Source organism: Pteropus vampyrus, unplaced genomic scaffold (assembly GCF_000151845.1).
Source record: "Pteropus vampyrus isolate Shadow unplaced genomic scaffold, Pvam_2.0 Scaffold393, whole genome shotgun sequence".
NCBI classification, from domain to species: Eukaryota; Metazoa; Chordata; class Mammalia; order Chiroptera; family Pteropodidae; genus Pteropus; species Pteropus vampyrus.
Window position 1 is genome coordinate 772,856 of NW_011889174.1, and position 27,896 is coordinate 800,751.

The 27,896-nt window shown below is 30.9% G+C and overlaps 1 protein-coding gene across 12 annotated transcripts in view; it reads right to left on the reverse strand.

The window, feature by feature from the left end:
* The window catches only part of RIMS1 (regulating synaptic membrane exocytosis 1), a 184,337-nt gene that overhangs the window by 117,632 nt on the left and 38,809 nt on the right, over positions 1 to 27,896 (reverse strand). For 5 of the 12 annotated variants that reach the window (XM_023523461.1, XM_023523458.1, XM_023523454.1 and 2 more), the window contains exons 5-15: positions 24,436 to 24,559; positions 20,391 to 20,437; positions 18,222 to 18,334; positions 16,147 to 16,277; positions 15,403 to 15,574; positions 15,121 to 15,274; positions 13,949 to 14,020; positions 9,286 to 9,439; positions 8,387 to 8,512; positions 6,677 to 6,739; positions 2,686 to 2,775 (exon numbers count right to left, since the gene is read on the reverse strand). In XM_023523461.1, coding sequence (XP_023379229.1) covers positions 2,686 to 2,775; positions 6,677 to 6,739; positions 8,387 to 8,512; positions 9,286 to 9,439; positions 13,949 to 14,020; positions 15,121 to 15,274; positions 15,403 to 15,574; positions 16,147 to 16,277; positions 18,222 to 18,334; positions 20,391 to 20,437; positions 24,436 to 24,559 — 1,246 coding nt within the window. Of the gene's footprint in view, positions 1 to 2,685; positions 2,776 to 3,672; positions 3,751 to 6,676; positions 6,740 to 8,386; positions 8,513 to 9,285; positions 9,443 to 13,948; positions 14,021 to 15,120; positions 15,275 to 15,402; positions 15,575 to 16,146; positions 16,278 to 18,221; positions 18,335 to 20,390; positions 20,438 to 24,435; positions 24,560 to 27,896 lie in introns of all 12 variants that reach the window. The other 7 variants (XM_023523453.1, XM_011380397.2, XM_023523456.1 and 4 more) reach the window with 3 other exon arrangements.

The following is a 27,896-nucleotide window of genomic DNA, read 5'->3' on the forward strand; positions in this document are numbered from 1 at the left end:
AATAGAATATATTTTAATAGAAGTATATAATACTACATGGGCCCAGAAAAACAAGTAAATGATTCTGACTGGCAAAAGAAAGGGAAGTGTGTGCACGTGTGTGCATATGTGTGTACGTGTGTGTGTGTGTGTGTGTGTGTGTGTGTGTGTGTGTGTTGGCGGGGTGGTACAGGGTTAGAAAGGTTTTATAGAAGATATGGTTACTTGACTTGCATTTCTGAAGCATGAGTAGAATTTTTAATTAGACAACAAAGGAAAAGGGCATTTTAACGTTAATGGAAAGAAAACTAAAGAGACAAAAAGTAATAAAAACTATTAATAGAGCTTATGAGAAAGTTAACGGGGGCAGGAGTAATACTGGAACTGGAGATGGGTTGTAATATAATCAAGGTGAGAAATCTGTTTTGGAGATTCTCAAAAAGAAAAATTAACAGGATTTACTGACTCACTGAATGTGAAAGAGGAGCAGAAATATTTCTAGATTTTCTAGATCCTGTGACTGGTTACATGTCAAGGCCATCAAATGTAAGAAAAATTCAGAAAGAGGACACATTGGGCTGTGAAAGGATGTAAGGGAAGGTAATGAATTTGATTGAACTTTTGACGTACACAGGGTCTGGCAACCATTTATAAATTTAGGCCTAGTCTCAGGGGGAAGGTCTGGCCTGGCCAGTTACAGTGGAGTGTTGTCTTCATATGCCTTAAGAGTAAAATTTTGATAGAAATATCACTTCAGAAATGGAATGGCTGGGGCAGAAGAGGAAAAGTGAGGGTGGAGCTAAGAAAATACATAACTTGGAAGTGATGGGGGTAGAATGGATGCCTGTTTAAGGAGACTGTCATAATAGAGGCATAGGAAAATCTATAGAGGGTACTAAGAAAGGAGAGGTTCAAGTGACAGAGCGGTTTATGTAAAATGTTGCAGGATGCTGCTGGAAAACTAGGGAGCCAATATAATCTTGAGAGGAATTTCATCATAGTGGTAGAGTGGGAAGGAGGAGCAGTCAGATGGTAGTATTTACTACGAGATAAAAAATGGAGGTAGTAAGTATAGGGTAGTAAGTGCCCTTTGATGAGCTTTCAGTAAGGTTATGAATTTTTATGAAAGATCAAGGAAGAAGATAAAACATCCAAGAAAAGTAATTATTGTTCAGTGGCTCTAAAAATCTGTCTCTAAACATTGAAGCAATAATTTGTTTTAAAGTCTGGGAAAAGAAGATTAATAGCAGGCCTGTAACTTACTCCTTCCCAATCAGGGAACAAGGTGGAATGAATGACCTCAAACAGACCTAATAAAGATAAAGGAAAAGTATAAGGATCAGACCTTCTTGTAAATATACAGTGATATTTGCTAAGGAAAAGATAAAGGAGAGTCCTTATCTATTAGACATCTTTAGAAGGATATAATTAGTTTTTCTAGACTTTTATTGTAAATAAACCCCAGATATCTTGATATGTATGTATATATAAAATAACAGAAAATAAAACAATTTCTATTGTGATTTTAGAAGAGTCTATAGTCATTTCAACTAAAATTCTATTACAAATGTAAAGGAATACAAAAATGTAGTTAGATTTCGTTTTCTTCTATTACAAATTTTACAACTACAAAAGAATACAAAATAAAAAAGTAGATTTTTAGTAGAATCTTACAAAGACACTAAAAATGTATATGTATACTTGTACCTATTATTCCATTCTATAAATAAACATCTCATAAATAAATGAACAGAATCAGACTCTAAATATTGCTAAAGAAAAGCTTTATGCAGCATCTGATGAAGTGGATTACATTAGCATGACTAAATAGTTTTCTTAAGGATTTGCAGAGTTAGTATACAAATTTCCACTGAATAACTTCTAATTGAAAAAACAATCATAACCAAGATTATCAATTACAACCAAGTTTACTGGACTAGAAAGTTCCATCATAATGGAAACATTAGCTGTTTGCAATTCGGAGACAGTGTAACACATAATCACTGAATACATTTAATTTAAAAATCAGAATTATTTATTAATCAATTAAAAGTTTTAAGCAAAATTATGTGGGTAAACATATGTATACATAAATTACGTATATTTATTTATTTTTTAATTTTGTGTATTTATTTTTAAGGCATCAGAAAATCTATGGTGAATTTACCATTTTTGTTGTCAAAATATAATCTAATGTTAAACTTGATCTATATCAATGAGTAGTTTGATTCAAAAGTGAATACAGATGCATAAGGGAAGTATTCTATCTAAGTATAATTCTTGTTTTGAGTTAATGGAAGATTGCTGTTAAACCTATAAATACTATTTATCACTGGAACTAACAGAAAACTTCAGATAACTCACTGGACCTTATACCATTATCAGCATACTGAAGGCTCCCTGAGTAGTATGTAAATAAAATGACTGAACAGCAACAGAAGAGGAAAAGCAGCAGCCAGAAGCGGTTACAAATTACATCACACCATTTGCAACAACATTCACAGAAATATGTGTATATGGACCCTTGGGCTTATCCACATACACGTATCTCTCCACAGAGATGTATAATAAAGGAGGGGGAAATGGTGACAATTAGCAAAGTGAACATGAATGAATAAACCTGTAAGACTCACATGAAACGAAACAAAGTGATTAAAAAATCACTAGTACAAATGATAGGAAATTAAGAAAGTCTTTATTTTATACCTTTCTCGTTCTGGTGAATGCAAACTAGTATCTGGTCTCAAGCAGTTGGTACTAGCACTCCTAGCCCTGTCAAGGGAGGGCTGTAGTTCACTAGTGCCAGTGCATTGCATCCAATGGTAGAAGAGAAAGACAAAGAAAACAAAGAAAGGAAGACCATGTTAGAGAGTAAAGCATAAAATAATGTCCCCTTTACATAAGATGTAGAATCACTATGATTCAGTTCGTAAGGGTGTGAGAGAGTTGACAGGATGATAGTGCAAAATTTTGTTTAGAAAATGAAACTAAACAAAGATTATGCTCGAATTGCTTTGCATAATTTTTTAAAAAAAGGTTCTCAGACTGAAAAATGACACTAAACCACACCTACTTATGAAAAAACCAATACAGAAAGCACTAAAACAAAATGTCTAAAACTTCATTACCAAGAACAGATGCCACACCAAAACAAAATGAAGGACATCAGAGGAGAAAAATTTTACACTTCAACTATTCTGGTTCACAACACTAGACAAGGGAAGTGGAAGGTGTGACTTTCATAAGTTCTTACCTAATCAATATTTCATCAGTAAATCTCAATACTCTTGAATTAAAGCATTCATGATGAAGGGGAAAGTCCTGTCTAGTCACTGATTTGGTTTTAGTATGTGCAGGCAGAACTGAGCTTCGCAAATTAAAATTATCCAAAAATAAAACAACACAAAATTAATTATCACAATTAGAATCAACAATTAAAACAACAAAAAAAATGACAAAAAAGACAACCAGAATTCTGAATATTGAATAAGATTTTATTTAAAGAAACCTTCTAGAATTCCTAAGTTTTATAATTAAAACTATTTTTAGATATCATTAATTTAATGTTTCTCTGTGTATAATTAATTTTAAGAGAAAAATGTTAATGCTTTATTAGAATGTAAATTTGCTATTTTTAACAGGCAAAGGATTAAGAATTAGTTTATAACTGGGACTCACTGTCATGACTCTTACCTGTAAATATTCCAGTGAGAACCGTTCTCTAACAAAGGCATCTTGGGAGGTAATGTTTTATAGTGCCTAACAAGATGTCTGGAACGTGGGCACACAAACATGCAGGAAACAAAAATATATAGGAAGCAAATTTTACTAGGATATGAAAAATGTAAGAGGTCTATAAAGCTACAAACAGATGGATCTTTTGTTTTTTCTCAAAAGAACCACAATAATTATTTGAAGGTAGGATTAGATTAAAATATGAAATCACAGACATCTGTCTTCATAATCATGACTCAATAATAGTTCAATTGCCTTAATTTAAAAAATCTCTGCTTACTAAACTACTGAGTTATTAATATTTAAATTTACTATTTAATTCCTGATTTAATATTATTTCTGCTTCTATGGAAGTAAATAACTCGTAGCTAAAGCACTAGCCAGATAATTTATGTAATTTGGGAATTAAAACATGACTAAGACTTAATATTTTGATAACAAGTAAAGAGATGACCAGCATTCCAGGGATGAGGCTAGTCATGTACTCGACTATAGTAAAGAAAGGAAAGGGCGAAGGATCAGGAAGTGACTATAGTGAACAAGTTCTTTCATTTATAAGCTGGATCCAAATCCAACCATAGGTATAATTTATCTTTGGCAATTGGGTGAGACAGGCATTAGATGCAAACCAGAATATGAATTCTGATGTGGCAGAAAATGGCAGAAACAAAGAACCAACTTTATCTGAATTCCTTTAAAATCAATGAGGGTTTCTGGACCGTCTATACCACCAAGAGAAAACTAATTAACTAATGGTTAATTAATTTTTTGATAATTTAATAAAGTTTCTACAAATTGCTCATTATGAAAGTTCATTAACCATCTTGGATTAAAGTATGATAATCAGAGAATAAACATTTGCTGAGGACATTCTAAATATCAACCAACCAGTGGTTCACTCATATTTATAATAATGGTAGAATCCAAGGGAATCTCTTAAAGCTTCAGATTAAAAATGTATTAGAGTACCATAATTAATTGAGCACAAACTGAGGACAAATTTTACTGAAATTAAGAATTCTGCCTGTTTTATAGACAACAGAGTCTTCAACTCCGAACCTTAGGCAAGTATCAATAGTAACACGTTGCTATACAACTTTTCTAAGCAATTGGTTCAAAGGTGTGTTTTTTGTTGTTGTTGTTGTTATTTTTTCCAGGAACAGTCTAATAAGGGTCAGAACAGAATGAGAAAATAAATAGAAAATAGCATACAATTCATAATATGAAGGTCTAAGTTCTCACCATGGCTTTGCCACTTATTGGCTATTAGCCTAGGTAATTCAGGTCAAATGCTTAAGCCTTTGTCTACATATATAAAATGGGAAAACAACAATACTTATCAGGTATGCTATGAGACCTCGAATGAGGTAAAAGGCATAAAGTATCTAGGACATGGGCAGCAACAATGTTTCCTGTACAACACTACTTTCTCAGGGCATATTTTATGCAAAAGGAGTTCTACGGTTAAATAATATGAGGGAAAATTAATTAAAAATATGAGACAGACTTCTTTAGTTCATGACTTTACCGTGCTGTGCATTTTAAATCTCTAGGATGGGCTTTAATTTGCAAAGTTTCCAAAATCTGTTTGACTTACAAATTCTTTTGTCAGTAGAACGTTTGCACAGGACCAACTCCTCAGAACATATTTTTAAAAAAACTAGTTTAGTGGAAAATGTCAAATAGACCTGATTTTGAATCCTTGCTCTGTTACTTATCAAATTAAAATTTCTTAGCATCTTTCCTCATCTGTAAAATGAGGATAATATATTCATATCATATAATTACTGTGGGGAAATTGAGATAAAGTACATTAAATACTTAACACTGCTTGGCGCGCAATGAAAGTTATTTTCCTTGTTGACTGGAAAATAGTAAATCCTCAAATTTCATTCTGAAAATTCCTAAATGAATATGATATGATGTGTTTTGAAGATAAGATTATATAAAATGATTAAATTAATATTATATTATATTGTATAAATCCTGATATTTCATGTTTAGAAGTAGAAAATAAACAAAAGAAAAAACATAGCTTTAACTATTTTATTTAGACTATTGGTGTATGTTAGAAATACCCATTTACTGGGTGCCAGTCCACACTTTTTATTGGCCAAAATATTTGAGAGTTTGTCTCTGTGTTGGTTTGTTTCACTGATTTACTACTTCCTTACCTCCAAAATGACAATAAATATTTACAGACTGTATTCTATGAGTAATCTATAAGACAATTTATTTTGGATATGAAATCCAAGAAGTAAGGAGATGAAAATAAGGTATCAGGTTCTAAGCTCCAATTTAAGGAATACTACATCTCTTTCTCTTTCATCTTTAAAGAGGCATCATATCATTACATGTCTTTATGAGGAAGTTTGTACTGCAGCATTTCTGAACTGGTGGGGGGATGAAGGGAAGGAAGGTTTAGAAGTTAGAAAGTCCTTATTCTTTAATCTGAAGGAATTTGAAGCTCAGCTATTAAAAATGAACTGCTAAAGATTTTATTAAAAGCAAACAATATAAACAAAAGTAGATTCCAAAAGGAAATAAAAAAAGGCTAAAACAAAGCAAACTTATAATCATGGAAACAATAACACTGCCATGCACAGAAGATCAGACCTCTTGTGACTAGACAGGTGTGTGTGTTGGGGGTAGGGCTGCTCACAGCGAGTATATAGGATTTTAATTGCAGAAATTGGTTCCTCAGTTTTAGGAATGTGTAAACAGTACAACAGAGGCTCATCAGTCTCTGGATTCTGAATATACAAACAGAAAAGTAATCTTCCTGGATCAAAATTGAAATATATTTGGAACCTTTTCCACACCTCCATATAAAACAAAACAAATTTTGAATACTTGGGAAAATTATGTGTTAGTAATAATACCACTAAGGGAGAGATGAAAGAATAGTAGAATGGAAAGAGAGTGATCACACACAGTTACCATTACCAATCCCTGTATTTACCTGGTAGTATGTAGGCATTCTGCACTTCGTCCTCGTTTTGCTCTGGGCAGCATAAGAAGCTCACTGCACAGACAGGATGGGTGGTGAGTGAAACAGATAAATTATGAGGCATTAAATGACACGGGATATGCCAATGGTATGCCGATGAAAACATGAAAAGGGAAGAAACCAGATTGTCTGCACTAGCATATTTGCTTAAGAGGTTAAACAAAAAAGAAACATGACAGTATTTTTAAAAATTTAAACAATAAAATACAAACATTATGGTCAAAGTCCTAACTGTTACTGATTTGCTATTATATTTTAAAGTGATTTTAAATAATATTAAAACAAAACAAAACTAAACCTAACCTTCTCCAAATAAGACATAGAAATCTATTTCCAATTCTAGACACGGGTATTTTAACAACTTTCGAAAGGCTTATAAATCTGGCCTTTCTGAAACTAATAGGAACCCTAAAATTTTTCATTTCTTTTAAGCAACTTAAAGCATGATAGCTTTCTTAGCTTTTATAGATATTGAAAATGCAATATCACATATTATGTTTCTCCTTAACCAAAAGAAAATATGCTTGATTAGGACTATTTTACTTTAAAATTGATACTTTTTGTACACTTAAATTAATTCCACTCTATTGAATGTCTTGGTCAAGAAATCCTTTTTGTCCTTCATCATCTAAATTCATGATGGCTGGAATGAATTCTGACAAAGTGGCCCTCGCTCAACTCAACTCAACTCAACTCAACTCAACTCAACTCAACTCAAACTGAGCAGTGTGGAATCCTATTCCTCAGAGAAGTTCCTGTCCCTGTACCCAATATAACACTACTTTCTGCAGGTCATGGCACCACTTCACAGTAGGATAACAATTAGGGAGGTAAGAAGCTCTACTTGAGTTCTGTGTCCTTGACAACATGGCAAAAATCAACCATTTAGCACCACTATCATTTCCCTACTCTGCCTAAAACTTCTTCACTTCAAAAAGTCACAAGACAATATTCGACAAGATAGGTATTACAAAACCTTAAATCATATCCTGAACTTGCGGGCAGGCATATTATACAGGTACGTGGTTAGTTTGAGAAGAAAGTCTGTGGGCTTGTAGAACAATAGAGTCGCAATGTAGATTTTTAGTAATTGTGTCCAGGAAGCATTTGTTAATAAGAAAGAATCCATCTCAATACTTTCTAATTTATAGATACTTTGTGGAAATATATTTCATAATAAATAGGTGTATAAAAACATTATTGACGTTCTCAGAGAAACTCTGCAACATTATCTGTCTTTCACATTATCTCTTTCACATCCAAAATTTTTAATAACATAAAATACGTAATCTTGTAATTACATAAATAACATCCCAAAGACTGCAAACCTCAAAATATAAAATATTTGAAAATTGCTTACTGGCTCACTTCTATAATTTAGGGTAGTATCTAAGTCAACAATAAATCATGCATTGGAATGTGGCTAAACAGAAATTTTGATTTTTTTTTAAAAGCATCTATTATGACAATATAATGTTAGTCAAATAATTCCTAGAATTGCATTTCTATTAGAATATCTTACCAGTTGTTCTTTGGGAGAAGTTCGGTTTTGAGTGATAAAATAGTTTTTTTCTCTAATGTAATATGTCGAGATATCTATCATATATTAAAACAGAGCAAAGAAAAATTTTATAATGTCAAGATCATGATTTGAATAAATACCTGTCTTGTTCAGATAAATACTGACTATCCACCTCTCTGGATCTGTGATCAACTGGACTTCGGGAGGCATCATGGTGTCTGGTTGGAGAACGTGACCTTCTTGTTGGATGAATTTCATCTAAACTCCTAAAATGATTAAAAAATTCATATGCGTCAAATTGTATCATCTTCCCAAATTTCCCAGACTAATGGGAAAGAAATGACAGTACTGGCAAATAGCTGAATACCTTGAAAAGTGTTGGCATCATAACCAAATAACCATTTTATCAATGAGTTATAGGTATTTATTCTCTCTGAGTGCTCTGCCTCTGCTGCTTTTTTCCAACCTTCTTTTGTACCTCCATCAAACAAGGACCACAATTTTTACTTGCATATTTAATTAAAATTTCAGACGTGTATTTCTGGGTAAGATGAAATAGAACACTACACTATACTTATGTATTACATACTTTCCCAAGCATTTAAAGTACTTCGAAGAGACAATCTTAAATTTCCTAAAAATACATTCTGCTGCTTAATCTCATCTTCTTTGCCACTTGTCTCCACAGGTCTAACCCACCACCATACAATTTCCCCCAAAAGGAGAGAAAACTAGCAAACAGAACACAAGGCAGTTATTAAAAAACTGTGCTTGGGACATAAACTTCTTTCACTCCCTGGGAAATTTCTTGAGATTAATGAACAGAATATTGTACAGAACAGAATGTTGAGATTAAAGAATAGAATATAAGATAATGAATAAACAGGCATTTTTGCCTACAAATGATTCTAAAAAAAATAACTTGATTGACCAAACCATCATTTCATTTCAGTTAGAAGCCCGTGGCAGTTTCCATTGCATTCTAACAACAACAACTAAAAGGTACTGTCAGGGACACTAAGCCCATTTTAAAGCCTACCTCTGTAATGGCACATTTGGTAAACGTGAACGCGGCCTTCCCTGATCATCGCCGCGATGAGGAGATACTGAACGTGAGCGGTGATGCGTTGTTCTTTGCTGTTCTGGCACAGTTAATGTTGTAGATTTACTTTCTCTAGCACTAGACCTATAACCTACTGGCAAGAGTACACACAAAAAGTAATCAATATTCTTCTATAATGTAAATGTTAATGTGGAGATATCAAATTATATCTAAAGCAGCCACTGACCTATTAAGATAAATGCCATGCAATCAATACTATTAGCTTTATCTTAAAAACTATTAAGTATATGTACACAGAGTGTAATATATACATGCAAAAGAACAGGTTACAGTTTAGCTCAAAGGAACCAAGAAGATACTGAATATTACTATAATAGTTGATGCCTCAGACATTATAATGAGTTGGGATACTATTTTAATTTAAAGAACAAATGAGTTAGTGATTTCTTAGCAATACAAACCAAGCACCTGACAGTGAACTAAAGTTAATGTACAAGTAAATGCTTAGAAATTTGGTGTCTCTTTAAATGGTATTTGGATTTTTCTTCTAAAGTTGAATTCAGATGGTTTTGCAAATAAGAAAATGAAAATATTCTCATTTTAATTAACAAAGAAGAGTAGCAGATCTTCACTATTACAAATACTAATCATGAATTTTGCAAACTTTAGACAATACTGCAAATTTCAAATGAACACAGTGTATGGCAATAATGCAAAGAAAATTAACTTTCCTAAAAAAACAATTGTCAAATCTATCCTAGATATCTGAAACTATTCCACAAATGTGTTAGTAGTAACATAATTAAGTTAATATAGTTAACATAATTTCAATTAAAAATAAATTATAGAAGTAAATCTCCCCTGAAGCAAAAAGGTTTATATCAGCTCTGATTAAATTTTTTCACAGGGTCATTGTGTGCAATTATTGAAAGAAAAATAAAAAACCATGTGGCCAAAAGAAAAATACTTATATTTACACACATATAAATGTCCATGAATCAGGAAAATATTAAATTTAACTTGGCAGCTTACACTGTTGTTCATTTATTTACTTGCCAATTCTCACATCATTTTTAAAATATGCCACAAAACATCATCATATCGAAAACAGACTAAAAGTATCCAACAGTTCATTATTCGTGATTGTATGATCTTTTGACTAAGCTTAACATAGAAGAAAGGCATTTAAACATTTCATAAAGTATAATTTAACAATACTGAGACCAAACGGTGCTCCCAACTCAGTACTGACCTTCCACAGTTATTGTGTAATTGACCACTTGTCACTCTAAAATTATCAGTATAATGACCACTTGTCACTTAACCACTTGTCACTCTAAAATTATCAGTATAATGACCATGTGACATAACCATAAATAATATAATTTTGTATATTTTCATTTTATAACAAAAGTAACAGCAATTGGGCTAATATTTTGAGTTTCATGTAGAAGTTTCTGTGTTGTTCAGATGTATAATTTGTAATATTAAGTCTAGAAAGAGACCAATTAAATTTGTGTAGTAAATTTATTTCACAGCTCATTATAAATATGGCTGTTTTTAAAGATATTTAATCTAAGTCTGAATTACTTAAACATTTTAAATTAACATTTGGTGTCATTTGATAACAATTGGCATCAATTACACAATAACTGTGGAAGGTCAGTACTGAGTTGGGAGCACCGTATCAAGATTTCAATGACTATTCAAGGTACACAAATAAAACTTTCAAATTTGGTATAATTAATTATTATAAAATAACTTTTAGAGAATTTAGGCCTCTTGCTGTTAAAAAGGTATAATAATTTTTTTCTTGGGTTCTTTGTATTTATATAGAAATTAATGTCTTTTTTATCCTATCCTAATATTCATTCATAGTTCTTTGCTTTGTACAAAATAATTTATTTTCTTCAAATTATGTTTAATTTACTGTTGTTAACATATACCCTATATTCAGAAAAAAGGTAAGAGAGAACTGCTATTTTATGCTTATTTCAATGCTTCAATTGGCTCAAAGTTAGAAGTTAGAGGGTTTTCTTCCATTTTCTGAATTTGCAGTAGTGATGTGAAGAGCTGAGACTGTCAGATGCCTTTCCTCAGATGAGGGCCTTCTGTATGTGGTTATTTATATCCTCATTAAGCAGTTCAATTTATTTATTTTAAATAACAATGAGGTTATGGTAACTATAAAGTTTATAAAATGTAGTTCTGGAGGTCTCAATTGCTTTCAGAACCTTAGATTCCTTCCCTAATTGGAGAAAGGTAGGAAATACATCAAGCAAGAACATGGAATTTTATGGTGCTAAGAAAAACCAAGGCATTAGAAAGTTTATGGTATGGCTGTGGTAGAAAATTGAGGTTTTAAAACAAGTTTTTTAACTTCTTCAAAAAACATAAAACCAGAAACTTCACTGACTGCATTAAACATATGTAGAACTGGCATCTACGCCTAATAAATGTTACTTCATAGTGGATGCTAGGAAATGTAGAAGCAAATCTGTAATCAACCTCTAAAGGCATATAAGAACGTATCAGTGCACTTGTTAACTTATCCCCTCACTTTATTTTAGATTCTTGCCTTTATTTCACCAATGCTCATCTTTCCTCTTTATTTAAAATGTATTATATAATACTGAGCGGCTTGCTACATTATATTTGCCATACATATATATTTTTAGAAGCTGCCATATACCCATTTTAGATCAATGAAGAATATACCTGAAAAATTAAATAAATTGCATTATCACTTTTATTAATTTATGAAGAGACCTCTGAAACATAAAATATTAAGTATTGGTTATATAATTTATTTATTATACTCTATTAAAAGTTTGCCTCATTACATATTAAATGCTAAATGAAAATGAATATTTGAAATGATAATTTAGATACTGCTTCTACTTGATAAAAGAGGTTATATGTATTTGCAAACCCCATGCTATGGTATGTATCAGTGGAATATAAATATATTTCAAATTCAGTGTTCTCTGGTAGTGTCCAAGCACTAATTCCATCTGTAGTGGGTCCTATAACTCCTATTTTGGCTGCTGTCCATGTGATCTCCCAAGGTAAAGAGAAGATACTCACCATTTTAGTATTTATTGAATTAGCCATTTATATTAATTCATCCCTCCACTACCCTGCCTCACCTTAAAAAATATGAAATTTTAGGTGAATAAAATATGAGAACCACTCACAGAAATAAATTCTATTTAGGTAAGTTGGGAACAATAACACTAAGGCTGATATACAGCTAAAATTCTTGTTAAAAAGTTTTGATGACTTTTCTATCAGGAATCATCTATTTGATTCCTATTTAAATATGCAAATGGTTTAATATACAAGCACTTTCCTCCTTCCAATTTTATTAAAAAACAATATTCTATTCAATTTTGTGTTAAAATTTCTTTGAAGAATGTGTCTAATTATTATAATCCTTTTAGAAATAAAAACAAAGAACAAAATATGAAATGTTATCCACTATTATCCATGATTATTTAAAACTCTCACTGATGATCTAATATCCAAGAGTAATATATAAGTATGTAGATGTGCACACCTCCAAGTTTATTGTTTTTAGAAATATTTTCTACTTTAATACAGTGATTAAATACTATATTTTCTCTGAATTATGGAAGCAAATGAAACCTAATTTTAGAGAACTCTCTATAATTTTCTCCTTGTTTTAATGAAGTTGTATGTGTCTCTCCAAATTATGAACTTAGTCACTAGTGTGGAATCTGTCTACTGACTTGGCCAAAGTCATTGCCCTCAAATTGAGTGCATCCCCTTTGAGAAATTATATAAATTAAGAGGACATATATGTCAACACTGTCCTAAAGAAATGCCTTTAATAATTCATATCGATGTGTCTCATTATTTTTTTCTTTAATTACTTCTTATTCGATATTTCTTTACTTTTTACTAGTAAATCAAGGAAATAGTACAAGATTAGTGACCAAAAAATAAGCTTTTACTATCTGGTTTTACTCATTTTCTGACAAAAGAGTCAGATGAGAAACAGATTTGAACTCCACAATGTCACAAAAATTTTACTAACTTATACAATGCGAAAAAGATGTTGACTTAAAACGAATACTGAATCTTTCTAAAGCATTTCCTTTTTTTGAAACATACAATACACATTCTAGTTATAATCAGCAGTAAACGCATCACAAAAGTACTGAAATTTAAGCCATGCCACATGCAATTTTAAACCCTGCCATGCACCTTTCTCAGTATATTCCATGGAAGGCTACATTATTTTCAGAAACAGAGGAAGGAAAATCATAGACGTACAATATAAAACATAGAATTTTTATTTAAGAAAATTCAAAATCTCTTTTCAAAAAGAAATTCATATTTTCACTTATGCTCATAGCATTGTGAAATAATGATTTTAACCTAGCTAGCCATGATTCTAAAGTATCTGAGTAATTAAATAAGTAGGGATGTTAATGAATAGTCGCTAGTCAATTTGAAACTTTCTTAGTAATTTGGAAGACAAGTCACCATGGAATAATAAAATACTTTCACTATGCTATACCTCCAATTCAGTATCCCAGAGAAGTCTAGAAACTGACAGTAAAAACAAGCATAGAAACATAGTGAAGCAGGGCCATGCTCTTCACCCACGCACCTGGAGGAACTACTCCAATACCATCATCAACCTCATAATCTGAGATGTCACTATCACTGATTCGCTGAGATCCTGCACAACAGTAAGGCAAAACAGATAGCTTTGTGTCTCTCTGGTTTATGAAATGTAAAGGACATGGTCACAGTTTTTAAAAAATCAAGCTGATTACATTACTTCTAAATACTTTTGAACAAGAATCATACAAAGTAAATAATGATCAGATTTTTTAAAGTAATGTTTGTTCTCCAAAGATAACATTTTCTCAGTATTTCCTACTTAAAATAAAGAAAGACATATCGAAGGAAGGAGACTTCATAGAATAAGATTTTGACTTTTTAAATTATTCTTTAGTTCAAGCATTATACTAAATGCTTATAGCAAAGTGTATACACTGTTTTCTACCCAGTTAAGTGCCCTTCTCTGCAGTTCAGCAAGGATCGGGGCTGAGTGGAAAGGTTCAAAGAGACTTTCTTGGCTAGAGCTCTACTGAGCTCATATTATTGTAAGGACACCAAGGCCCTTTATAAAACATTTATGTTCAGCCTTCAAAATTAGCCATTATACTGCATTAAACATTAATTATGAGGAAATGCTTGATCAGAGAGCACTACCATAAAATATTTAATTATATAAAGAAAACAATTGGTTCTAGATTACCAAAGGGAAGCTTCTAAGCTTCACTTATTCAATGAGAGATTTAGTCATAAATCAAAATTTAATGAATATGTACAGAAAATACTGTTTGTCTCAATCACCGGACAAATAACAACAAACATATTTCACAACACTTTTTAAAAAAAAAATTATGACTACTAATACTAAAAATACACAGGAACTATAAAGTTATTAAGATGTTGCTACATGTAAGTAGCAAACCACCAATAATGACAGAAATTACTCTACCAGTTCACCAATCGACAACTGATTCAGTACTGAGCAAAGAATTACATTTCAGCATTTCTAAACTTTCATGCTCCGGAATTACTGTACTCCTCTATATATACTACTTTCATTGGGAGATGTGGAAAATAGATTTGCCAGGTATCTTTACATAATTGGATAATTTTCTAATATTTTGATCTCCAATAAACATTTAAAAAATATTTTAAATGTTAATCTCTCCCTAGATCACTACAACATAATTCTGGTAACTAAAAGGACCTTTAACCTACTTTGTAGTTTTTTGCTAGAGCTTTCTCCATGAATGTGTCGCCTGGGCATGAAAGGTGATGGCTGAGGCAGAGGTAGTGAAGATTCATCATGTGTCTGAAGTTTATACCAATGTGGTTCATCATCTAAAAGTGCTGTCTCCAATTCTATTAGGATCTGAAAGGGCAGTTCTCAAATTAAATCAAGCATATTTACCAAAACATAATGTAAAAATAAGTCATAATTAATCCATATCCCAAAAATTTCAATAAGCATTTGACCCAAATCTTTACAATATACATCACCTCTCCAAGAAATTCACTTTCTTCTTCTTGTACTCTTGGTTGATCCCACACAGTTATTTCTAACATTCGTTCTCTAAAATCTCTACGATGTACATGTGAATAGACAAAAGTCTGATTCCATTTTGGTTCTAGTACTTTCTTTACTGTTTTGGTCCTCCTTTTACTTTTATCACTGAAAAATAAATATGTTTTGTAAATGAAAAAGCAGAAACAAGTATATGCTGCCCTCTACTGTAGTTACACGTAATACTGCTATTGGAAGTTTTACTATTTTAAATTCATATCTTTTAATATAAAAGTCTAAAAGACTGTAGAGTTTAATACTATTCTAATTTTAACTACAATGTAAGCATTAGTTAATTATAGGTGCACATATACAAAGGTATATTCTAAATAATGTATAGCTATCAAAGACTAATAGGTATATAATTAAGGTAATAAAGATTTTAGCACTTGGCCAGATTATTTTAAAAAAATACAAGGTTTGAGAGTTTTTTTCCCAGAAATATAATGTAGTTTATTCTCCCACAGAGAATTCTCTAGTATATTTTAAAACTATATCACAGGTTTATACATATGTCCACACTCATCAAAATGTTTACATTAAACATGTATAAATTTTGGTATATCAATTTACCCTCAATAAAGTTTTACAAAATAAGTAAAACTATATCCCAGGGGAGGAAATTCCACTTTTTATATTAGTAATGATTTTTGCGTATTTTTTCTAAAATTATCCACTACCTTCGATCTGGAAGAAAATACATTTTTACATAGGGGTTCCTGGGACGCCCATCCACTCTAGAAGGCAGATCTGTTGCTTGCAGAACATTTACAATCAGCTGGTGTCCCACTTTATCGTACCATAGTTTCACCTAAGAGCAATGAAGAAAGGAATTATTTGTAAAAATAACGAGGTGTAATTTTACCCCAAAAACACTCAAATTATTTTTGAAGAAAGAAAAAAATTTCAATACAACCGAATTATAGATAATATTATTTCTGAAAAGAATACCCATTTGAAAGTATAACCATTTAGAACTGGACTTTTCATGCATTTTAAACATGAGTTGTAACTGATAGGCCTGCAATATTTTATCCTCTTAGATCACGTTATAAAAATAAACTAATGATAAAAATTTTATAAAAAAAGAAGAGAAGTGGGGGGGATATTATCATTTTTAAATGATAAATGCAGTATTTGGAGATTATAAGTGTTTAATGATTACAGTGTGGCTAAATGTGTTTTGCAGCATCATATGTAGGTGAAATAAATGAGATTTGATGTCAGGAACAGTATATACAAGTGATTTGGAAGAGATCAGAAAACACATTTACTGTGGACCTATTTTACACCAGGTACTGCTATTTCCTGTTTTTTCACATTTAATTTTTATAATTAACCTACTATGGGTTAATTTTCATGAGAAAAGGGGAAAAGAACAAAGGAAGGTGCAATACACAAATGATGCCTTCAAACTAAGTGAAGGCTAAATAAAATAATATTTTCTACAAAGATTTCATGACAGTTTGAGTAAAAAAAGAAAAAATAGAGAAAATGACACACTGAAAAACTATTGTTAGACTCCCAAGAAGTAGAACTTTAGGAGTCAATACAGTTTTTGTGTCGGCAGAGAATAACGTTAACTTTAATATTTTTAAAATTTAGAAGTCGGTTTTGGTTTCATGGTTAAATAAGAACTATGAGCATAAGATGCTTAATGGACATACATCAGAACATTTAAGAGTCATTATGAGCGCATAAGCTAATTTACCATGGGAGTGGTCTTTCACAGGAAGGAACAAATTAAGGATTCAAACCTAGATCTGTAGGAATCCATTTCTCGGTTCTCAATTAATCCAACAGATGTGTTTTCATAAAACCAAAATGGCTTTTTATCCTTCTTAAAATACACACAATGGAAAAAAAAGATGGCAGGGCAGATAAACACAAAAGACTCTACAAAGATATTCAATCTACTAAAAACAGATGTTAAAACCAAGAAAGGTTTTAAAAATAACAGCAAGTTTAGGGTTATCATCTTTGTTTAATTAAAACCAAGGAAAGAGCAGCAAAAAGAGACCATAGAAATCTACTTATTAACAAAGCAAAAGATCAACTAGTATTTATAGAATAATTGGAAGCAAGATTATCTCTTAGTTAGTTATACAAATGTCCAGTATTCTACCATCATCTACATAGATGTGGCTTTTCATAATAGTTAGCCATAGTTCCTTTCCTCTAGTATTCCCAGATCATAGGTAAGGCAACAGTGAAGAAAACTAGCTTTTTCAGAGTGATATCAGCATGAAGAGTTTCACCAAAAGTCTTAAGAAGTTAAGAGGATTAACTTTTAATTTAATAATAAATTTTATTAAATATTAAATATTTAATGATTAAATATTAATGCTAAATATTAAATTTAAATAGTCTAAATTTAAATATTTCAAGTTCCAGGCTCATAAAGTTGTTGAGTAAATAGAATATGACTTTCTAAGTTTATTATGTCTAACCAACAACTTACCTCAGAAACTTTTATATAACACACAGAATATAATAAATATCTTATTTACTTGTGTTATCATTTATCATTTAACGTTCAGAACAACTGGTACATTGTAGACGCTCAATAAATATTTCTAAATAAATACATGAACAAAGGAATAATCTAGTAAAGACACGAAAAATTGATAAAGTAGATTAGGTGTTAAATGACTATAAATAATCATAAGCCTCAAAAAAAGCCACACTTTTTAAAGATAGGCTCAGAACAGTGAGTAAATACTAATGGTCTTTAACATGTACAAAAAATACATACAGAAAGTTGTCCTGGTAAGACTTGTGGGGCATCTTTTAGAGCTCCAGGACTTGTTGGAGAAATAACAGAAATGGAAGGCCTTTCCATCTTTTGAGATTCAAAGGAACTTGAACCTAAAAGAAGAAAAACAAATTCAGGTAATTTTTCTAACATTTGTAACATATGTGTGGGAAATATATATATATTTTTAATAAAATGTTAAATTCATCTGTTATTTGTATAAAACCATAATTAAATATCATCAATAACAGCAGAACCTACTTTTAACTGGAGAGCAATAGAAACTTATGTTTTCTTCTTTGATTAATCGCCTACTTGAAAGGTATTTAAAATGTATCGTATTTTTTTGCTTCAATTTGTAAGTATTGATTTTCTACATTTCTGGAGTTTAGGCCCTTGCATAACCTCACATATAGGTGAGAGGCTCCACAATTTTAGTGATAAGATGGTACCAGTTATATTAATTATATTGGCTAAAGGATCATCTCTTATGAACTACCTTTATTGAAATTAAAATGAATGCATATATAACATAACTTACGAGTATATCTAAACTTGGAATTCATCACTATTTTAAAATAAGATTTACCATATATCTAAGTTTAGATCTTACAAATGAATCTCTTGAATGTCTGAGAAAGCTGTCTCTAGTGATTCACCACAAGTGACTTGCTTCTCCTTTATGTGGAAGAGACTGGCTCTCCACTCAGACACTCAGTGAGGCTCTTCTCCCATCTTTTTCAAATGAAAATTCTCTCTTTCCAGATCACAGTTAAAGTATAACCTGACACAATCAGTAGTATAGAATGTCTGCATAATGCTATTACCCCAGCAAGTAGAACCTTGAACCCACAGCCACTCAAAACAGCTTTATTGTCAAAACTATTTATGGAGGATATGTTATCCACACATTTTTTTCTATACATGTAAATTAAGTTTAAATTAAGCCATATAGCATCATTCTGTGCCCTCCAAAGACTTTTATCTATAAGAAACAGTGCTATACAATTCTTTGTTCCTATGCCTCTTCTATCAAGTATCCTTAGGATCAATTTTTTCTTTGATCTTAGTACAAGTAGGCTGTTGAGTCTCAGTACTCTGTTATTTCTAATAATCAGTTTGTTTTTAATATTATAGCAGTTTATTCTTAAATAGTATCGACACTATAAATTATGCAATTGGTTCCATTTCCCTCTGTCTATTGGTTTTCAGAAAGCTCAGAACCAAACCTGGGCTCCTCTGTAGCAGGTATGTACAACATGATGGTATGCATTTGATATAATAACCTAATCTCTGGTTCCTTGTTTACCCCGCCCATATATTTTCTACCTCTTTATAACCACTATCACTTGTTTACCTCTTAAATCATGTGTTTTATATTTCTGTAAGCTGGGTTACATAATAATATTTGGTGCTCAAACCCAAGTATTACTAATTTAATGCAAAGTATTAAATTTGGTGCTCAAACCCAAGTATTACTAATTTAATGGCAAAGTAAATATCACTGACACATTCTCATTGAAAACTTCATTACGTGTCCATACTTTATTGCACACACTGTCATCTTCTCTCATCTGGAGTTCTTTAATGTCCATGTACATGATTCAACACTCTAGCCTCACTGTTCTTGACCTAACTTATACCTACTAGACTTTATCTCTACTCCACTCACTCACTTCCATGATCATATCAGATATTGCTGGACTGTATTCAAATTATTTGTTAGTATGACTGCTTCCTTCATTAGACTGTTCATGAGAATGAGCTAATTGTCAATCAAACCAAATAATCCAGTACCACAATAAATTTTAATGTACAGCAAATAGAACTATTACTAGTAGAATAATTGAGCTCTGGGAGAGCCCTAACTGTTATGATGCAGAAGGGTATTGACAGGAAAGATTTTTGTATAGCCACATACACACACACACACACACACACACACACACACACACACACACAAAAGTGGAAAAGGAAAAATCTTAAAGTAGAATTTCTTGATGAGTTTCCAATGACTGTCATGGTTGCCAATTTCTACTATCACTGGAGATAACTTTAGTATAGTAACACCAATTGATTTATATCAAATAAGTAAAGAAAATGGAAAATATTTATTCTTCAGTTTCATTCCATATATATCATACCAATGAGAAAATCTTATATACTCACTGGACTCCAGAGGAGGATGGGAGCTCTCAGGAATCCGTGGAATGTCACTAAAAGAAACAGGGTATGGTGAAAATTCCATTAGCTAAACTACCCCGCCTGAGGCCACCACAGCCACATTTTACTTTGATGGTGTGAAAAATCCGTTTGGGTCTTTACAGGTGTGGAAATGGACAGGAGTTACTATTCAGGCAATTACTAATGTGCATGAATGTCAAACACCACACAAAAATAAAAATTGCAGTAAAAATAAGTTTTCATATATTTAATAGCAAAACACTTTAATATGACAACAATCAGACTAATATTGTGGCTAAAATTACCACAATATTTTTACTACCAAAACAGCAGGTTTTGGAAATAAAAAATGTTAAAGGTAATATTTTACTTCAATTCTAGAAAATCAAAATGACACATATTTTACAAATTGGTAATATGCTTTACAAACACATCTGAAAGAGTTTACTGAATGAAAGGGATGGAAACTCTCTTGAGAATAAAATAATATGGTGAACATCATGGGCAAAGTTAATAAAATAAAAGAGATGAATTGCTTTTAAAAATTAAAATGGCACAAGCCTGCAACAAAAAAGCCAAACTACTTTATATATGTGAATATATAATTTATATACACATATATAACCCTATATAGAGATTCATATCTCTATACTGAAGTTAGCTAAATATATGGTCATTTACTGTATGATTAGAAAGTGACTTGTGAGAACACCCGTTCCTGTCACACTCACAAATTACTCTGAATGAATATTTAATATAATCTCAGCTTAATCCATTATCCACTGTGACCTTAGGAACCCTGAACCCGCTTGGTTTAAGAATTGTGCTATACAGAACTGCTTTACCTCTGGTTTTCCAAAGATATTTAGTATTAACTTAAGGAGATTAACAATATTCTAAGTATTAACATGACATTAGAGCAGACTGGAGTAACCTAGTACCAACTGAATTGTTAGAATATTATTTAAGAATTTCTAACCACTTACCTTGTTATTTAACCTCAATTTGATTTTTTTGCACTTTTGGGGGGAACGGAAACAACTTTTCTGTTTGATTATTTTCCTGTCTCTCATTTTCACAATTTTTGTGCAAAGTAATTCTCATAACCACCTACAATTTACACTTCTTACAAATGACAATCCATCCTGCATTATTTATTTTATAAATACATGTTATTACATATTTTTGTATAATAATGTGTATAAATATTTTGTCTAATAATTAAGAGAATAATTTGCAATACCTAAAATACAAGACCACCTATTTATCTTCTGCTACCTTCTTCTAAATTTAGAGGCAAGTAAAAGTAAATCTTTAAAAATCCAGAAACAATTTTTTAAGTAGTACAACTTCTTTGAAAATCAACCTCAAAGTCAATTATAACAGTTTGAGTTTGGATTTCCAAAACAAGGTACAAGCTTTGGATTTTAGTGTTTGTGAAAAAATTGTGAAAAAGTTGTAAAAAAATTTTTAACTGATGTATGGAATTTGTTAATTCCTTCAGTAATATTTTCAAGCATAAATTTTCACCTATGTTTACACAAGCCTTCTTAATTAGTTCCACACACAAGTGGGGTAGCAGAATAGTTCTTATAACAATTATCAGCATAAAAATCAAGAATATTGTACGCTAGCAAAAAATGGTCATACCTCTAGATGACTGATGTCTCTTAGACCACAGTTGTGCTTTTTTTTTCTTTACCATTTTACATCTGCTTTTTAAAAATATTTTCTCAATTACACTTGACATACAATATTATATATTAGTTTCAGGCGTACAACATAGTGATTAGACTTTTATATACTTTATGAAGTGATTATCCTGGTAGGTCTAGTACCCATTAGATACACATACAGTTATTAAAATATAATTGACTATATTCCCTATGCTGCACTTTGCATACATCTCAATGACTATTTTCATAACTGGCAATTTGTATTTCTTAATCCCTTTCACCTTTTTTACCCATCCCCCCAATCTCCTTCCCATTTGGTGACCATCAATTTGTTCTCTGTATCTATCAGTTTATTTATTTTGTTTTTTAGATTCCACATATAAGTGAAATCATACAGTATTTGCCATTCTCTGACTTATTTCACTCAGCATAATATCCTCTAGGTTCATTCATGTTGTCACGAATGGTAAGATTTCATTATTTTTTATGGCTGAGTAATATTCCATTGTGTATCTATACTACTACTTCTTTATCTATTTATCTATTGATAGACACCTAGGTTGCTTCAATATTTTGGCTATTGCAAATAATGCTGCAATAAACATAGGGGTACATATATGTTTTCAAATTAGTGTTTTGGATTTCTTCAGAAGTGAAAATGCTGGTCATACAGTAGTTCTACTTTTAATTTTTTGAGGAATCTCCATACTGTTTTCCATAGTGGCTAGACCATGTTGATCAATGTGCATGTAAGTTATATTTGGAACGATTCTTGGAATTCCTATGTCATGGAACTATGAATAAATATTTGCTTTCTGCTTTAAATTACAAGACTACAGTTAACACAGTTATTAAATATAGCTAGAATTATTCTTCCAGGATTCTAATAATTCCTCCATTAGCTAGAAAATTGATGCCGGATTTCGTTTTCATTTAAATATAATCTTTGCATTCCATATTCTTTTAAATTCCATAATACATGAGGGTTCAGGGTTTGGCTATGCAGATTATTACATTTTAAATTATTTCTATAGAAAAGTAAAAGTAATAAAAAATGTTATTCCAGTCCACTTTAACTGTCTGTTAGCTTTTTAATGTCATCATGACATTATTTTAGCTGATTACTTTTAAACCACTACATATCTGAAAGTATTTGGCAATGTGCACAATGCTTGATTTTAAATTTTATTTTTAATACTTTTGATTCGCTTTCCAATTACTTACCTCTTTTCCAGCCTCATATATACCTCAGCACTAAAACACATGTTATATAAAACTAGCATAAATTATATAGTGTTGCTATTTTTAAAAAATGTGCATGGGACTTTACAATACTTTTGCAAGTGTCTTCAATGTTTGTTCTTAATCACCACTTAAAACTGGTTATAAATTTGCCTTTATTTTAGTTTTGTATATATTAATATTGTTTGGAATATATGATCAGACATTTTCAGTCTTTTGAGAATTAGAATAATTATATTTCCTTGTATGTTTTGCATTGACATATATTCATGAGGACAACAAAAATTTAAGGTTAATAATTTTTCAAGATAAAAAAATCTTTAATTAACGGTTCAGTGTTTTAGAGAATAGGGGGAAAAAGGAAATTATTTCCAAAGGATATGTTCAAACATTAAGCCAATTATAGCAGACAGTTCAAAATGCCTTGTAAAAAATTACAGACTCGCAAAATGAATATTATAGACTTTGCGGGTTTGTCAAAAAAAGCTAACAATATGGGGAACTCTACGCACAGATACAGAAAATATCCCATTGGCTGTAGATAATTAAATTATGAAGAAAATGGAAGTTTTAAAAATATATCAATTATTTTGACCAATTATAATGTTAAAATATTGCACACTTGCTTGATTTTTTAAATAAAAGTTGGAACCACCGACAGCTAAAAATATAAAAAAAAATTCTATTCTTAGTAGAAAAATAAAAAGTTCATGTAGACATGTGAAATCATTAGTATGTTGAATATCACAAGAAGATGAGTGTGTTAGTGACTCCTTTTAAGGAAATACTACTCATTAAATTAGAATTACTAAAAATAAATAGTTCTACCATTAAAAGAAAATATTTTTACTTTATATTTTATTTATGAAAATGCATATCAATAGTTTTTGATACTACAAGTTAAATTGTGGAGCTTCTAAAATGTAATGAAGAAAATTCAGTATTCAGGTTTAAAAAATTAAGAAAATTTGAAAATCTAAAATGTATGCCCATAATTGAAGAAAAAAACTATTCATGTTAACATGTACTGTATGAATGTATAAACTTCTTTTTAAAACCCTGCTAATACATGTAATTTACTAAACTTAAGAAGTAAGTTTTTTTAGCCTTACCCAATAGGCCTTGAAACAATAATTTCAACTTGAGGTTCTGATTTTGATTCTAAAATAATGTTGTAAACTTCTTCATTTGTAGCTCCCGGCAGGGGTTTACCATTCCATTCTAGAACTTCATCCCCTTGAATTTAAAAAAAAGGGTATTTTTTTACCTTATATATTCTGTTTATTTTTATTATCTTTTCTCTTGTTTACAAAGAAATGCAAAACATATACAAATAGTTTAATTGTCTAAGCTCCACTCGCATAAGAAAATTGATTGCCATATAATGTCAGCTAAATGATTCTTCTAAACACTTTTTTCTTCTTCTTCTTTTTTTTTTTTTTTCCTTTTTCTTTCCCCAATGAGTACTACTGGTCACTGGAAACAGTACAATACAAAACTACCTTTATCTTTTGAAATATACCAGAAATAACATAAAAATAATCTCATGCTATGGGATGGAATTAGCACAGCTTATTTGGAAACATTAAAAAATAATAATTAGCAGCATGCCCTCCATATAATAAATGTAGGCGCCTCTAAATGTGAAAGATTCTTATTAAACTCTGCATAAATCCTGCTTTATTTTGGTAGAAATTGCAACTGACATTTTTTAGCATGAATTTTCCAATTATAAGTCATGATTCATTGTCTTCATCAGATGCACAACAGAATAAAAATGCATGAAAGGACTTGAAGTCATACCCATAGGGTAACGCAGGTAGCTATGGCAAAGTTACAAAGCAAGCAGATGTAAAACTGTTGCATGACAGTTAACCCACTTCCAGATGTTCATAACATACACATTCTATACATAATATATATTGTGAGCCTTAAAATAAAATTAGAAAATATTTTTAATAAAAAATTAATAGTACTTATTAGTTTATTAAATATTCTGATTAATCAAGGAGAGTATATAATAGAATGTTACAATACATGAGTTAACAGCTTATTGTTATTTTAACTAGAGTTTTCACCATAGATCATTTGGGAAATATTATTTATTTTCATAAAAATATTTAGTGTAGTTTTAGATCCCAAATGGTTCTCTGTCCAGTACCTTTCAATACACAATGGCAGGCTCAGCTGAAATATCCCAGCCTCGATGATATTTTGAAGTATCTTAATTTTTTGTTTCTGCTTATTTTCTTGTTCTCAGTGTCTATAACATTTTAGTAGCTAAGCAAATATTTGATGAACTAATGAATCAATATCATCACTATACGTTTTACAACTAACCATAAACATAAAATATTTTAGTTTTTAGCTAGTTTTTTTAACAATAAAATTTTGCTTTAATAGGACTATTTTAAAGTCACTCTTTCTCCCCCAAATGTTTGCTTATTCAAAAGTAAAAAGTATATATTTGAAAAGCACACATAAACGATGGATATTACCAATAGTTAAATGACTACTAATAGTTTGACCTAAGAACTTCCCTAGCAATGTTTATCAAACAGGCAACAAATATATTTTACTATAAAAAGAAATAAAATAATCATAAATTTAAAATATATAAGGAGTCTTTTAAATATTTCCGACCAAGAAAGTTTGCATCATGTGACTGTATACATGTATATGTGTATGTACACAAATATATTTTCTGAAACAATACTTACCCTGATATTTTCTATTCTATTATGTTCTTATTTCACTTTTTTTAAGGTGATGGATGAAAACCAATTATACTACCCAGTAATGTGTTGCAATCAACATTTTGCAAAAGCTCTGAATTATAAAATTCTTCTCTTTATAGACAACAACCTGGAAGTATAACTTTAATATCAAATTAACTTAATACGTGTACTTACTTACAAAAAAAGTGCCTCCTAAACCAGGAGGTCTCTTTAACAAAATTTACTTGTATGTGAATAATGTCTTCAGGCAGGGATGTAGATTATGATACAAAGATGAAAAAGAGACTTTATCTGTCCTTAAATTTTGTGGGGAAGAAATATAGAAATGATTATCTTTTATAAAATGTTATATGCAATAACAGGAATTCATTTGAGGAACAGAAGCAGAGCCAGGTAGTGCCAGGGAGGTATTTATTAGTTACTGCTCCAGGTAAGATATTGGGCAACTCTTTAGAAGTAAGACAACTTTAGATGAGTTTTGAAGGATGGAAAAGACTTCAACAGGCAGAGCACAAGAGCAGAAAAACAACCAGGTAGTCTACAGGCACTGACCAGGTCCTTGTAGGTTGAAACAGTTTTCCAGGGATCTACAGGTAGACCACCAGGGCTGGAGGGTAGAGTGAATAGTAATAGAAGGGGCTGGAATTGTTAGTAGAGGATTAAGGTACAGAGCTTGTCTTGGGCAGATGATGACTGGGAGACACTGAAGGGTCTTAATAAGGAGAGTGTCACTGTCCAGTTGGAATTTTTGATGATTATAAGAAGCAGTGGTACAGTGCATAGACTTAAGGAGAATTTGCAGCAGAGAAAGCTATGGCCAAGATTAAAGCAAAATCACAAATGTTGAACAAAGGTCATGCTAATAAAAAACATAGCACTGTAGTTTTATATGCAAATAGAAGAAAAAATAGTTCCTAAAATATAATGTAAGTCAAGCAGAATATATGATCTAATTCATTAAAATACTTTTTTCAAATACATCGATTGCTTCAGGTGAAAGTACAAGCATACTAGAATGTTTCATATTTACTTAAATTGAGCTTTTAACATTTTAGTTTCTTAAGCTTTAAGCACATAAGGGTGTTAGATAAAAATAATCATTAAGTGATATAGTATATAAAAAAACCTTTCACTGATATTTCTTAAGTAATCGTCTATTAAAGCACAAAGACAAAATCAAAAAAGCATTATGTTTATAATCTTATTTGCAAATTCAGATTTTTGTAAAGTTATCTTACATTGGAGTAGTCAATGAGATATACTTTCTAAGACTTTGAGTCATTAAACAAGCAAAGACTCAGTTTACTAACACAGTCACTCCTTACTGCATTAGATACTGAATCATAACTAGTTCCTGATAAGAAAAAATAGTGCATTGCTACCTCTGCACATCTTCAAAGCTGTACATATAGTAAATAAAGAAAAGTCTCTTATTTGGATTTTCTCCCTATACGACACCTGCATATCATGTTCTTATCAAAAAAAAAAACTTAAATGATTTTGAACTGATATTCTGATAATCAATTACAACAAAAACGTCTAACAGAATATTTTTCTAAAGGTCTCAACAATTACAATCTTAAGATATAAAAACTAAGAATAGCTCTCTATGTGCAGTGCATTATTAATCCTTAATTTTACAGTTCCGCCTACTCTTTTTTTTATATATGTTTATAATTGTCTGGCAAATGCATAAGCAGACACTCTAAGATTTCTACTAAACTCTAAATTAAGCAGTAAAAATATATTATGATTTTAACTAAAACGAAAAGTAAACAATTTGCCAAAAATAGATTTTACAGTGTTGCTACCGAATATGGTAGATTTAATTATTT